This window comes from Mytilinidion resinicola, assembly GCF_010093595.1.
Source record: "Mytilinidion resinicola strain CBS 304.34 unplaced genomic scaffold BDZ99scaffold_4, whole genome shotgun sequence".
Classification (NCBI taxonomy): Eukaryota; Fungi; Ascomycota; class Dothideomycetes; order Mytilinidiales; family Mytilinidiaceae; genus Mytilinidion; species Mytilinidion resinicola.
In genome coordinates, this window is record NW_022985440.1 from 1,428,751 (window position 1) to 1,440,248 (window position 11,498).

The 11,498-nt window shown below is 54.4% G+C and overlaps 3 protein-coding genes across 3 annotated transcripts; 1 reads left to right on the plus strand and 2 right to left on the minus strand.

The window, feature by feature from the left end:
• Window positions 1-169: 169 nt before the first annotated feature.
• Window positions 170-2,193, plus strand: BDZ99DRAFT_459872 (kinase-like protein). The gene is made up of 2 exons (XM_033719258.1): window positions 170-1,319; window positions 1,371-2,193. Exons 1-2 carry the CDS (start codon window positions 184-186, stop codon window positions 1,852-1,854), a joined length of 1,620 nt encoding a protein of 539 aa, XP_033581135.1. The 5' UTR covers window positions 170-183; the 3' UTR covers window positions 1,855-2,193.
• Window positions 2,194-3,390: 1,197 nt separating this feature from the next.
• On the minus strand, window positions 3,391-4,599 carry BDZ99DRAFT_473279 (uncharacterized protein; the record flags this gene model as incomplete). Its single annotated transcript, XM_033721821.1, has 3 exons — window positions 3,391-3,560; window positions 3,788-4,036; window positions 4,095-4,599. The coding sequence occupies 3 exons, from the start codon at window positions 4,597-4,599 to the stop codon at window positions 3,391-3,393; spliced, it is 924 nt and encodes a 307-aa protein (XP_033581136.1).
• Window positions 4,600-7,559: 2,960 nt separating this feature from the next.
• On the minus strand, window positions 7,560-10,882 carry BDZ99DRAFT_486141 (uncharacterized protein; the record flags this gene model as incomplete). The annotated part of the gene is made up of 5 exons (XM_033722757.1): window positions 7,560-7,933; window positions 7,986-9,316; window positions 9,381-10,010; window positions 10,180-10,260; window positions 10,851-10,882. The coding sequence occupies 5 exons, from the start codon at window positions 10,880-10,882 to the stop codon at window positions 7,560-7,562; spliced, it is 2,448 nt and encodes an 815-aa protein (XP_033581137.1).
• Window positions 10,883-11,498: the final 616 nt, after the last annotated feature.

Here is an 11,498-nt window from a genome sequence, read left to right on the forward strand (position 1 = left end):
CTCCCCCGGGCCTATATCGTTCTTCGCGCCATCGGGAAGCTCCACGAGCTCGACCGGATGATAGCAGATGGCTTCAGTGACCATTCGTTTCCCGTTGCCTCGCCTCGCACGCTTCCATCCCAACTTTCCCCGAAAACACGGACGGATATAATCAGCGCGCAAGGGATGATATTGACCAAGTCAATGGACCTCGAGAAGGGAGAGAACGGTCAACACTTGCACTTTGGGAAAGGGGAGTTCATTCCCTTCGAGCCCAAGGAAGTCCTTGGCTCCGGTCGATTTGGAGAAGTTGATAGAGTGATTAGCCTCATCACTTACAAAGAATACGCCAGAAAAAGCATCAGCCGCCGTCTAGCTTTTGACAGCGCGCGGAGACGCGAGGCGGTTGAGGCCTTCATCAAAGAAATCCACATTTTGAAAACCCTCAGGCATCAGCACACAGTTCAACTCATCGGCACCTATACCGATTCGACATCCTTTTGCTTCATCATGTCCCCTGTAGCTGATATGAACCTCTCGGCGTACCTCTCAGATACTGTGCTATCGTCTTTGGCAAAAAAAGCTACACTACGAACTTTCTTTGGATGTCTTTCCTGCGCGGTTCGGTACTTGCATGATAATCGGATCCGTCACAAAGACATCAAGCCGCAAAATATTCTTGTGAAAGGAAAAAAGCTGTTACTCGCTGACTTTGGTATCTCCCAAGATTACAATGGAACGCAGAGTACAACGTCAGGTCCCGCACCATTTTCACCGCGTTATTGTGCTCCTGAAGTTTCACTCCAGCAATCACGCAATTACTCTTCGGATGTATGGTCTCTTGGTTGCGTATTCCTTGAAATCACAGCAGCGCTCAAGTCTTGGACCGTTGACCGCCTTCATACATACTTCGAACTTGAAGGAACTCAAGAACGGTTTATTCGTCAAAATGATCTGGGCTTGCAAACCCTACTCGTCATACTCAGTAATGAAGGCTCTGCCATAGATAACTCACCTCTGAATTGGACAAAAGAAATGTTGAAGATCGATCGACACGACCGCCCAACGGCTGCTACCATCGCGGAGGCTACCATGGAGCAGACCGACAGCGGGTCCCGGTTTTGCGGCATGTGTTGCTTGATACAAGAAGATGACGATCTTGATAGTCTTATAGGGTTCGTCGACGACAAACACGGAGAAACACCAATGCAGCCCGCCCCTTTTCCGCCTGCAGATGATGATGTGGACACAGACGATAGCGCGGAGACATGGGATTACGGAGAGACAGACTCAAATTATACGGGAGATAGTTATGAAGTAATCGAGTCAGAGTCGCAGCAGTAAGGGCATCTAGGAGTAGTAATCGGAATTAAGCTGATTAAAGTGCATAGATCAGTGGGTATGAAGAGATGTAGACATCGGGTCTGCTACACGTGCTTGTGCTACCTATTTGAGCACGCGGTCTTCAGCCCCGAATTCATGCCACCCTCCTGCTGCTTGAAATCGGCATTTACGTTTGACATGGTAGACTGCTTGTTTAGCAGAGACTTCAAATTACGTTGGCAAATAGCCTGCAAGATTACTTATATAAAGGATAAAGAGGGTTTCATGCATGGAGAACCATACATTCATAAGTCTATGCTCCAGCTTCTTTGCTGGTGCAGATTGTCAGATGCCCAGTGGTATATTTTCATTAGCAGTATGGAAGAGGGGCATGTGTTCAAGATCTGTAGCACTTGTAAGGGGTTGAGATGTTCATTATGCGCTTGGTCGTGGCCATCTCCGGTAATCAGCGAGTGGGAAGAGGATAGCAATCTGTCGTCAGAATTATCACCTATGTCGCCTAGCCCCCGCGGGGCTCTTGAAGATTGGTAGAGAACGAAGTAGTGCCATGCATCACATAAAAGGATCTTTGGCTTCGGCTCCACATCACACCGGACACATGTGTATACAGAGGAATTCGACGAAAACACGAGTTCTACCTCTAGTGATGGTTCTTTGAGGGCAGGTGAAAGATCGCCCTATGCCTCACCTTTGGAGGAGTGAGGCTTACGTAGAGCCTAAGGAAGATGATAGGGATCGCGATAAGAAGAAACCTTACCCGAAGCCTGCGCTTAGGAGGAACGAAACCGACGTCTATTAGCATCCTTGTGTGCCAGGCCCCTAGACCAGGATTCAATATCGATAACCTTGTTTACTGGACATAAAACCTTCGCTAGTCCAGATGCTTGTTACGTGCGTGAAGTGAAATCGTGCGTTTCGAAGATACTCGCTCTATGAAGCTATGCTCTCTCATGACTTGCTTTCGACCGCAAGATTCAGCCTACGATATACAACAACGAACGCTGCGACACGTATGCTGACTAACTTCTGGTTTGCAGCCTTCCGCTTATGGGCCCGCGTCTAGAGCAAAAGGTGTAAAAGAATGAATGTGAGAATATCCAGCGAAAGAGTCTCAGATGTAGCAATTGCTACGGGTAGACTGCATAGAATAGTCTAGAATACGCATATCATAGTCTGTAATACCTTTGGATGAACTATGCATCAGTCATCAGCAGCGCACAGCACGAAAATATGGGTTCGAAACCAACAGCTATAATCAAAAGAAGAGAATGTTTGTTCGCTTCGACAACATCCACAGTACGAGACTAGGAGGATGAGGATATGTTGATGAAGATCTGTGGCAGTGACATCGTGATCGTCCAATGTTGGCCAGAATAGGCAATGAGCAGAGCTTGAGCAGAGCTTTCGCATCGTCAGCCAAGCATACTTGGACCGCGTCCACAAGTAGGTCAATTCGATATATTAATCTTGAAGTCTGCCTCTGAGGTTCTGGTCCTGCAACCTTCCTCGAGATACCTGCAAAAAGGGTGTCTCCATCAGAACTACTGCGGCCCTTGTGGGCGTTTGACGTCATATATCGGTTCCTCGTATGATGCGTTTATCAACCTCCATGTTTCTCCAAGCTTATATAGAAGCCCTCCTCGCTCGTAACTGCGGAGGTACGCTCAATGGTTCGTATGGTGATTTGACATTCGTCGTTATGTCCAGGTAATGGTTTTCTCTACTTTTCACTTTCCATGCTAACGAGGGCATACGCCCGCCTCTCTTTTATCGATCCAATGGTCTCTCCTATTTCTCCTAGTGCTCTGAAATCTACTCTCGATGTTTAACTTTCCAATTTTTATCTCATTTCTCTCACAAATCGGTATCAAAAACCGTTCCCTTGAAAAAGTCAGCCATCCGCGGAAAAGCTTCGGACACTTTGGTGCAATACGTAATCCTCGTGAAGAGCTTCCATTCCTCGAATCCACTAAGAGAGCACGTTCTATGAGCCGTTGAATAGCCTTCCGACGGTACATCGTGGTGCTCTGAATTGTTGACGGTCTCAAACGGCGCCCCCGAAGCGGGTTAACCTTCGGACTGAGGTTCGGGCGACGCATCGGCATACCGAGCCAGATATATGGTTACATCCCACACTTCTGATACTGCTCCACTCAAGCCAATCTGGTATGTTGTGTAATAGGCGAGGCTGCTCCAAATCTGCTCTCGATTCTGCCTCGATTCGAGGTCCATTCTAGCTACCGCGTCAACGTCAACCGCACCGCCACACGAAAATCACCTCTCGCCACCTCTCACCATCCAATCGCTGCTAACCTAGCTGAATCTAGCTACTGAATACGGATACGAGTAACTCAATCACGAAAAAAAAACACTTTTCGAACCCAACCTCGGAAAACCAATTTTTCACAGCCAGCTCCACCACCTGCACAACACGCCGCTTCCAAACCATCGCCCCCACACCCACATCTCCCGCCTCCCTCGCCGCTCGCACCACCTCCGCATCCCGGAGCACTGCCCGGTCTCAGCCCGCCACCCAGCCAAAGCGGTATGCAGCAGAATGCACCCGGCGTCGCTGGATTGGACAACCCGGACATGGCACGCCCCCTCGCGGAACTCGTCTCATGCACACCAGCAGCCGTGGCGCGGAAACCGTCCCACGCCCCGACCAAACCCGAATCGCTCCTGCATGCTGAGCATGCTGAGGGTCGGTCGCCTAGGGGTGGGTCGCGTAAGCACTGCACCAGGGCACACCCAGGCGGGCGACCACGCACCGGAAGCGAGGCCAGAGCCGCCGGGTGAGCTGAGCTGGCATGAGCGGTCAAGGACGAGTTTGATGCGGAGGGGTTTTGCTGGTCCTCCCCACGATGCTGACGTGGATGCGTTGGCTGTTTTGTCCTCCCTCCCTCCGTATCCCACGGGGTGGGTGCGGGGTCTGGGTCTCAGCTCGGACTTGTGAGCAAGCACGGGGATTGTCGACAAGCGCGTCAGCCAGCACGGGAAGACACGCAGTTGCCGATGGACAGGGGTGCGATTGCGATGGCAGTGTGGAGTCGTTAAGGGGGGCTTGTGGGTTCTGCGGTTCATCGCTGTGGGGTCTTTCCTGCGTGCTTCGTCCTCCCCAGCCTTAGCACGCGCGAGAAGCGGTGGGTTGAGCGAGATGGTGGAGTGCCTGGAGCGCGGATTGGAGGGGCGGCATGGGGTGCTGCTGGATTGGGTGGCGGCAGGCAAGAAGAGAGCATCCGGGCCTCTTTTCCGGATGGTGTGCTGGCGAGACATGGAGAGCCTTGACGAGACATCTGCCACGTTGTCTGCAGATGAGGGTGACAGAGTCGAAGGGTTCTTGGTAGTCGGCGAAAAGGTTGGAGACCTTGAGGCTCAATTGAACGCCGGTAGCGAGCCTCTCGTCATCAGTCAGAGTTCCAAGAGCTGTGGAGCAGCCGTGAGGTCGGTGAGTAGCATAGCGAGCTTTGGGCAGGGGCCTCAGGAGCTCGTCCTCAGATCACGTGACTTATAAACCAACTACGCCTCACTCATGAATCCAAAGCATGATAGAATGCTAAGAATTCTTCTTTGATACGAATAGCATAACTATTTCTCTCATGACACGCTATTCATCGAGTGAGCCCTCCTTCACGCAATCTCCCATCACGTGACATTGGTGAAAGACTTCAACAACACCCCAATCACCACGCGCGGCGGATGCGCACCTCACCCGCGCATCCGACCCAGCCTCGGAATCTGTCCGGCTCTAAAAGCAAACATCATGCAGGGTATCCGCATCTCTGGCGTCTTTCCGCCGGCTGTCGCTGTCCTCCAGCGTCGTCCCACGTCATACCCTCTCTCTCCCATCCATCGCGCCGCCACAGTCCTTCCTGAACAAGACCTATCCCCGAAGCCCTTCTATTCCATCCATGGTAACGTTGCCTAACTCGCATCCACCGCGGTGCCTCCAAGTCAAAGTCCCAGTCGGGCACTCCTGTCTGTCGATCGTGGGTAGAGGCGACTTTGATGGGGCCGCCGGAATCTGCACCTCCCACGGTCTAGAAAGCCGATAGACCCTTTGTGGCAGTGCATTGCGTGGGAAAGGCAGAGGGGTCTTCCCCGCTCCCAAGGTACAGGGTGCAGATCGTTGCACCGCGACTGTCCCATGGGTTCTGGTTGGAAGCGCCTCGCTCCGTCGGCCGGAGAAGCCCAATAATTAAACTGTGACTCTGGACGGAGCAACGCGGCAAAGGGAAAGGAAGTTCAACTTTCCGCGTCATCCGTGGCCTTGCCTTCAATCCTTTCCTCCTTCGAGAAATCGGTGAGAGCATACAGCCATGCGCAGTGGCGAAAACCCACACGTACCTCTCTGTCTGGGCCGAGACATGGACATCGTGGTCGCGTCGCCAGGGGCAGCACCCAATCCCACCGACCCGGGCGAACCCCTCCATCCCGCAACCTCAATTCCAGCTAGCGGTGAGGAGAGGTACTGTGGACTGTGGCGACCGCATATCGACTCCAACCAATCTTGTCGTTGATACACCCAAATGCGCATCCCGTCACGAGACCAGCCTCGCAGAGATCTGCGCTGCGCTGGCAGCACCGAGTCAAGTCGAGGCGCCCCGCCACTCCACTCATTCCTTCGCGACCCCTTCGCGAGCCCCGGGTCTTAGGAAACGCGTAACGTTAGCTGTGGCGAAAACACCTGTGGCGTAGTCCACATCCATAGCATCCAGCACGCGCGCAACGCAGATCGCGCAGATCTCCTCCTCCTCCACCCCCCAAGATCAGCCGCCGCGAGCCGAGCGGTACTGTTATCTTTAGAAAACTGACGTCGTCGGTCCAGGCCTTGCGACGCCGGTGCGAGTTGTAGTCTCCTGACTCCTTTGTCCTGCCTGCACAATCCTTTGCTCCCATCACGAATATGTCCGTAGGGCCCAAGCGACCGGCGGTGTGGACTCGGCGCAATTTTCCGCCCCAGCAGCGTGGTGTGATACGCGGAGCGGCCGTTGGGGGCTTGCTTGCGCGAAAGTGAGAGCGGAGGGGACGGGCGGGACGAGGTCGCCAACGGTGGGAGAAGCGCGCGCTCCCTAGCCACTCGTTGCGCCGTGCTAGGTACCGAGGATGGAGATGGTGTGGCACGTTCATGGCGCTAGATGTGCTGTTCTCGAAGCGAGCGACGGTCGCGGAGACGTTGCTGTTCACGGGAACACAGGGCTGAACGGTGTAGAAGGACGCGTAAGGCGTCAGGGCACACTCCAAGTCAAAGGCCCAAGACGGTCAAATCATTGAGCCAAGCAAATTGGCATATGAAACGGTCCTGACATGCTGCAGGAGGTTGCAGTTGCTGCCGGGGGTAGCAACGGTGCTTTGATTGGTTCTACTGCGATATTGGCGCACAAGTACAGTGACGGCAAGTCTTGAAGCCAAGAAAGCCTTCTGAGAACACAGTAGGAGTCGGAGAATCGAGGGGCCCGGGAAAAGGGGGCTCTCGGTAACTAAGGTGTGAGATAGAGGAGCCGGTTGAGGAAAGAGAGCTATCGGTCGGCTGTTCTTGTAGCAAAACCGAAACCCCTTTCTTTCGCCGTAAAGCCTCTGACAACAAACGAAAGGCCTGTCGTCCAGCGGACTTGATACATGCAATGTGTAGTATTTCAATTGGCGCGTCGCCGCCCTCCCTTCCAAGAAACCCCGTAAAAGTCCGCCCCGTGATGACCGAGGCTTGAAGAAAGAAGCAGGGACTTTCCCATACTCCAACATTGTAGGTGGACCAAATAAAAAAAATTACACAGTAGGCTTAAAGTACTCGTGCGTAATGCGAACGAAATGGTTGCAGGGTTGAATTAAGTAGGAAGCAGTAAAGTAAAATGAAAGCATAAATATTAGCCAAGTAGACAAAAACCTATGGTAAAGTCTGTGAAACCATAATGACTGTGTGTGTGCCTGCCCTAATCTGACTGAGGACATACAGACCTCAGCCCAGTCTCTCCTCTTTTGGTTGTTCAAATTTCAGGCGTGTACGTGGTAATATTTAAACAGAATGTGAATGGGTATCGTAAAACAGAATAAAGAAGCTGGCCCATAGCTTGAGCTTTGTGGTATCTTTCAACTTGAAAATAGCAAAAAAACGCCGCGGTGTCTTGAACCGTTCCCTAAAGCGCGTGGTCCAGTGCTTTGTGTGTACGAATAGTACATTGTCGTTATTGTCGTTACAAGGCGGATTTCGGAGCCTCAACGGCTTGGAGGTTCCGACCCTAGTAGAGAAGTCTGAGCTCATAGCCTGCAGAGTTGACGTTCTCAATCGCGCCCACGTCGCCATCCACTTGGATATCAGTGGGTCCGGCATCCCATTCTCGTTTTGTCGGTGATTGTGGTGTGATTTCTGTAAATTCGGCAGTCATATCTTGGCCTTCTGGGAGTTCGCGCACGGCTTCGTCATCGAAGAGTATCTGGAGCCCTTTCTGGGTGATTCGCACGGTCCGGATGACCTTGGTAGGCTCGATGTCGATCTTAGCGGCGATCCCTGACACGAGGTCCTTGAGCGTCCGCTGCATGAGGTATACAGCCCTGAAATAGTTGTCCTCGGGCGCTTTTCCAGCTATTCTTGGCTGTACATACAAACATCCCTCTGTGCGACGTTAGTAGCGAGCACTCGGCATTCTGAAATTAGGTCAACTTACGAGGCTTGAGGAGCCGCTCTGGTGGCGGCTGATAAGAGTAATCGACGCCCAAGGCTTCAATCCATCCCGAAAGAGTATGATCGTCGCCCTGCGCCTTTTGTACTTTCACAGGAATATCAGGTGCGCTAATGGTTTGTGGGCCAGCAATGGCTTGAAGGTCTCCTGTTGCGGTCTGGGGCATGCTTCGCCACTCGTTCGATGATATCCTGGACGGTGGGTTGAAAGGCGTCGGTTGTTGGAAAGCGGAGCTTCTTCGCTCTCCAGAGCCGATAGATAGCGAGCTGGGTGTCGGAGATACTATTGATGAGGTGTTGGCTGTGTTCGTGCTTTGCCTCTCCCACATGGTAGTGTCGACAGTGGTGTCAATCTTTGTGAGATCCTGAGGTTCCCCCACGAGTGCAACCGGATGTACGTCGGGATCGTCCAGTTCCTCCCCTCTGAGGTACATGACGCTTGCGGGTCTCGTTGAGCTGAACATGTCCTGAAGTGTAGCCAATTTCGAGTGCAGGTCCTCCTCGGCGGGGGCTCGGTTGCCCGTTGAGCTTGCGGACGACATCGACCACGTCCTCTTGTGTTTGGGAACCTTGCCTGGCCTTTGAGGCCCGCTTGCCTTCGAGATCGAGCCACTGCGCTTCCTTTTACCAAAGTCTCTCATGCCGGTTTCTGCCTGCGCAATCTGCTGCTTGAGCTTATCAATAGTCTTCTTGACATGCGCAACATCGTTGGAGAGCTTTCGCTCAGCCCCATGATCGCGGAAAAGCTTGACTTTGCAATAGCACAACTCCGGCTGTGATGCCTCGGGAGGAGATCCCGGCAGACTGTTCAGAAGCTCGGTTTTGGCGCAGAGCCGCACTGGTATGCCCTTGACACCCTTGGAGTGGCTGAAATCCGTCGAAAGAAAGTTGAATCGCATGGCAATGGAGCATTCGGGCGAGGAGTTCGGGAGGGGCGTCCAAGTGACTGCGAATCCATCGAATGAAGCTGACTCCAATTCAAATCTTGGACGACTATGTGCATCAACTCCACTAATTTGGCTGGGATCGACGAACTCTACGGCTTGGAGACGGCCCTGTCGTTGATGGGCTTCGGTAGTTCCTCTACCTTCCTTCCAAAGTTGCCAGCAAGCCGCTGGGCGCTGTCGCTGCTGCTCATCTTCGAAGGAGATACGGATAAACGTTCTATACTTGATCGGTGTGGCCGACGCATGCACTGGCGCCGTGTCCACTACTGACACCGAGTACGCCTGACCTTTGTTAAGGTAGGTCACCGGAATTTCATCCGAACTCTTGATCATGGCAGTAGGTGCATTGAGAGTAACGTGATAGCGGAAACTGCGTGCTGTTAGCAAAAACAAATCTGGAGAAATGATCCAGAGAGCTGGCAACATTCACTCACTTCTCTTGTGGTTGCTGGGTCACAGCCGGGCGAATATTCTCGCTGAAAGTCGAGGTCGGAAAGGACATGACGGGTGATTCATGCATCTCTACGTCTGGTGCCACGTTATCCATAGATGGATCGTCGTGAGATTGGCCCATCGAATCAAAGGCCGAGTGATGGTGCGAGAACTGATGAGGTGCGTATGCGCCGTGTTGCGGTTGCTGGAGCGCGAAAGGGTTGGGGTTTTGGAATTGATGTGAGCTGAGAATGTGAGGGTGAAATCCATGCATGGTTTGCGTAGCTGGAGCGTGGAGGGTGCTGCTAGGCTCTGAATTTGGAAGTGACAGAGGCGTGCCCAGGCCGAAACTGAAGCCCGGGGTGTGGAGGTCACCAGCCTGGCTATGATACAGCGTGTTAGTGCCGCCAGGAGTGGGCGTGTAGTAGCCAGGAGGCTGGTTTGCGAAGGACGCAAATGCGAAGCTGTTGGGGTCGAGCAGCGACGGAGTGAAGCGCCATGGCTCGTTGGACGCTCGGGGTGTGGGGTCCTGGTCCTTGATGTCTTCATGATCGGGAAAATTGCTACATAGACGCGGAATATCAGTATTTGTATACAGCATTTGTAGACAGTTATTTGGGGCGTCAGGAATTCTGTGGTGGTGGGGTTGCGTTCAAAGCGAGGCTCAGGGAGGTGTAAGACGATGCTCGCGCCAAGACAGCGCAAAGGAGGAGCACATCTTATGAGACTACATACCGAGAATGCATCGCTACATCGAGCGCGTCGGTGAGAGTCGGCCCTGTCCCAGTGCTGGGGGCGGACGGGCGAGTTGTCTGCGCGACATGGGGAAATGCGGCCCTGAAGGTCGCCAGAAGCTCGTCGTTAGGCTTCTGCGAATTGGTCCTGCGCGCTCTGTCAGTCTACGGCACGGATCGATATAGCGGGCATAGCAGGCGCGCGGTCAAGTAGACAGTGGCGCGCAGTGCTGCTCGCAGAGGACGTACCGGTTACGAAACATCGCTGGTGGGTGCAAGTCGCTCTTCTGCGCAGCCGTGGGCATCGAGAGAAGTGAGGTCGGTGGGAGGCTCCAGACGGGTGGAGGTGTGAAACATGGAATTGGGGAGCTGGGTATGGCGCATGGAGAGGTCAAGCCACAGGAGCAGCGGGCGCATACATAAGAGAGTCAGTCTGCTATCGGGCAGCGCTTGTCGGGGTGGGCTGGCAGCGCTTGGACACGCGGGCGCTGTGAGTTCGTTGCTGCAGGTCGAAGAGAGCTTGCGAAGGCTAGGGAGACACTCCGGAGCGTGAGGTCTGCCGTGTGGCCGCCAGCACCCCATCGACAGCTCCAGTAGGTAATGTAGGCTGTCAGGGTTGGCGGCAGCACAGCCACAACCCTACGTCTCCCTACGTCTCGCTCCAGAAGCGTGCAGGCCGTCAGGGCCGGCGACATCACTCGGCCTGAAGGGGCGCGATGGGCAGCCGTGTCGCATCACTTACGACTGTGGCAGATGCAGCCCCCCAGCATCCCGGGGCGAGTCGCGCCGCTTGCTGCCGCTTTGGCTGCTGCAGCGGCGGGTGCAGATGCCTAGGTCGCCGCGCGCCGGGGAGCACCATGCACCAGCTTTTGCAGACACGCGGACTCCCAGCCGCGGTTTCTCGCGACGGGCGGCCTGGTGCGAGGGCCTGTGGCTGCGCCAGTGCTGCCGACGCCACCGGTAATAAGGTCCTTTGAAACGCGCTGGACGGCGGGGCTTGCGCGCTCCACGGACTTCCCCATCGCAATCCCGCTCATCTGCCACACTCCCATCTCATTTCGCCATTGTCATCTCCCATGAGGCCCAGGCGGCCCATGCTGCCCATGCTGCCCCGTTCTGCCGCCTCGCACGGCCAGCCAGTGGCCCGCCTCGCCCTTCAGTCCCAGCCGGCCCCTGCCTGCGAGCGACGGATGGACGACGAGGATGCTGCCCGCGATCCGCCCGCCAAACGGCTCCGGCGGCCAATCCTGTGGCTGGAGCGCGAGCTAATTGCGTCGCTTGCGCGCCGTCCTGGCCCGTTGCGGAGGCTCTCTTTATTTCTAGAAAACCCGCCACCGTCTGAGCCGAAATGAAGGACGGCCGCTTGCCCGAACCGTACGCGCCCGT

Excerpts from the sequence above, each read along its gene's own strand:
- BDZ99DRAFT_459872 (XM_033719258.1), top strand. The coding sequence starts at position 184 with ATGGACCTCGAGAAGGGAGAGAACGGTCAACACTTGCACTTTGGGAAA. Across the intron at positions 1,320-1,370 it reads ATCGAGTCAGAGTCGCAGCA|ATCAGTGGGTATGAAGAGAT; the intron begins GTAAGGGCATCT and ends TAAAGTGCATAG.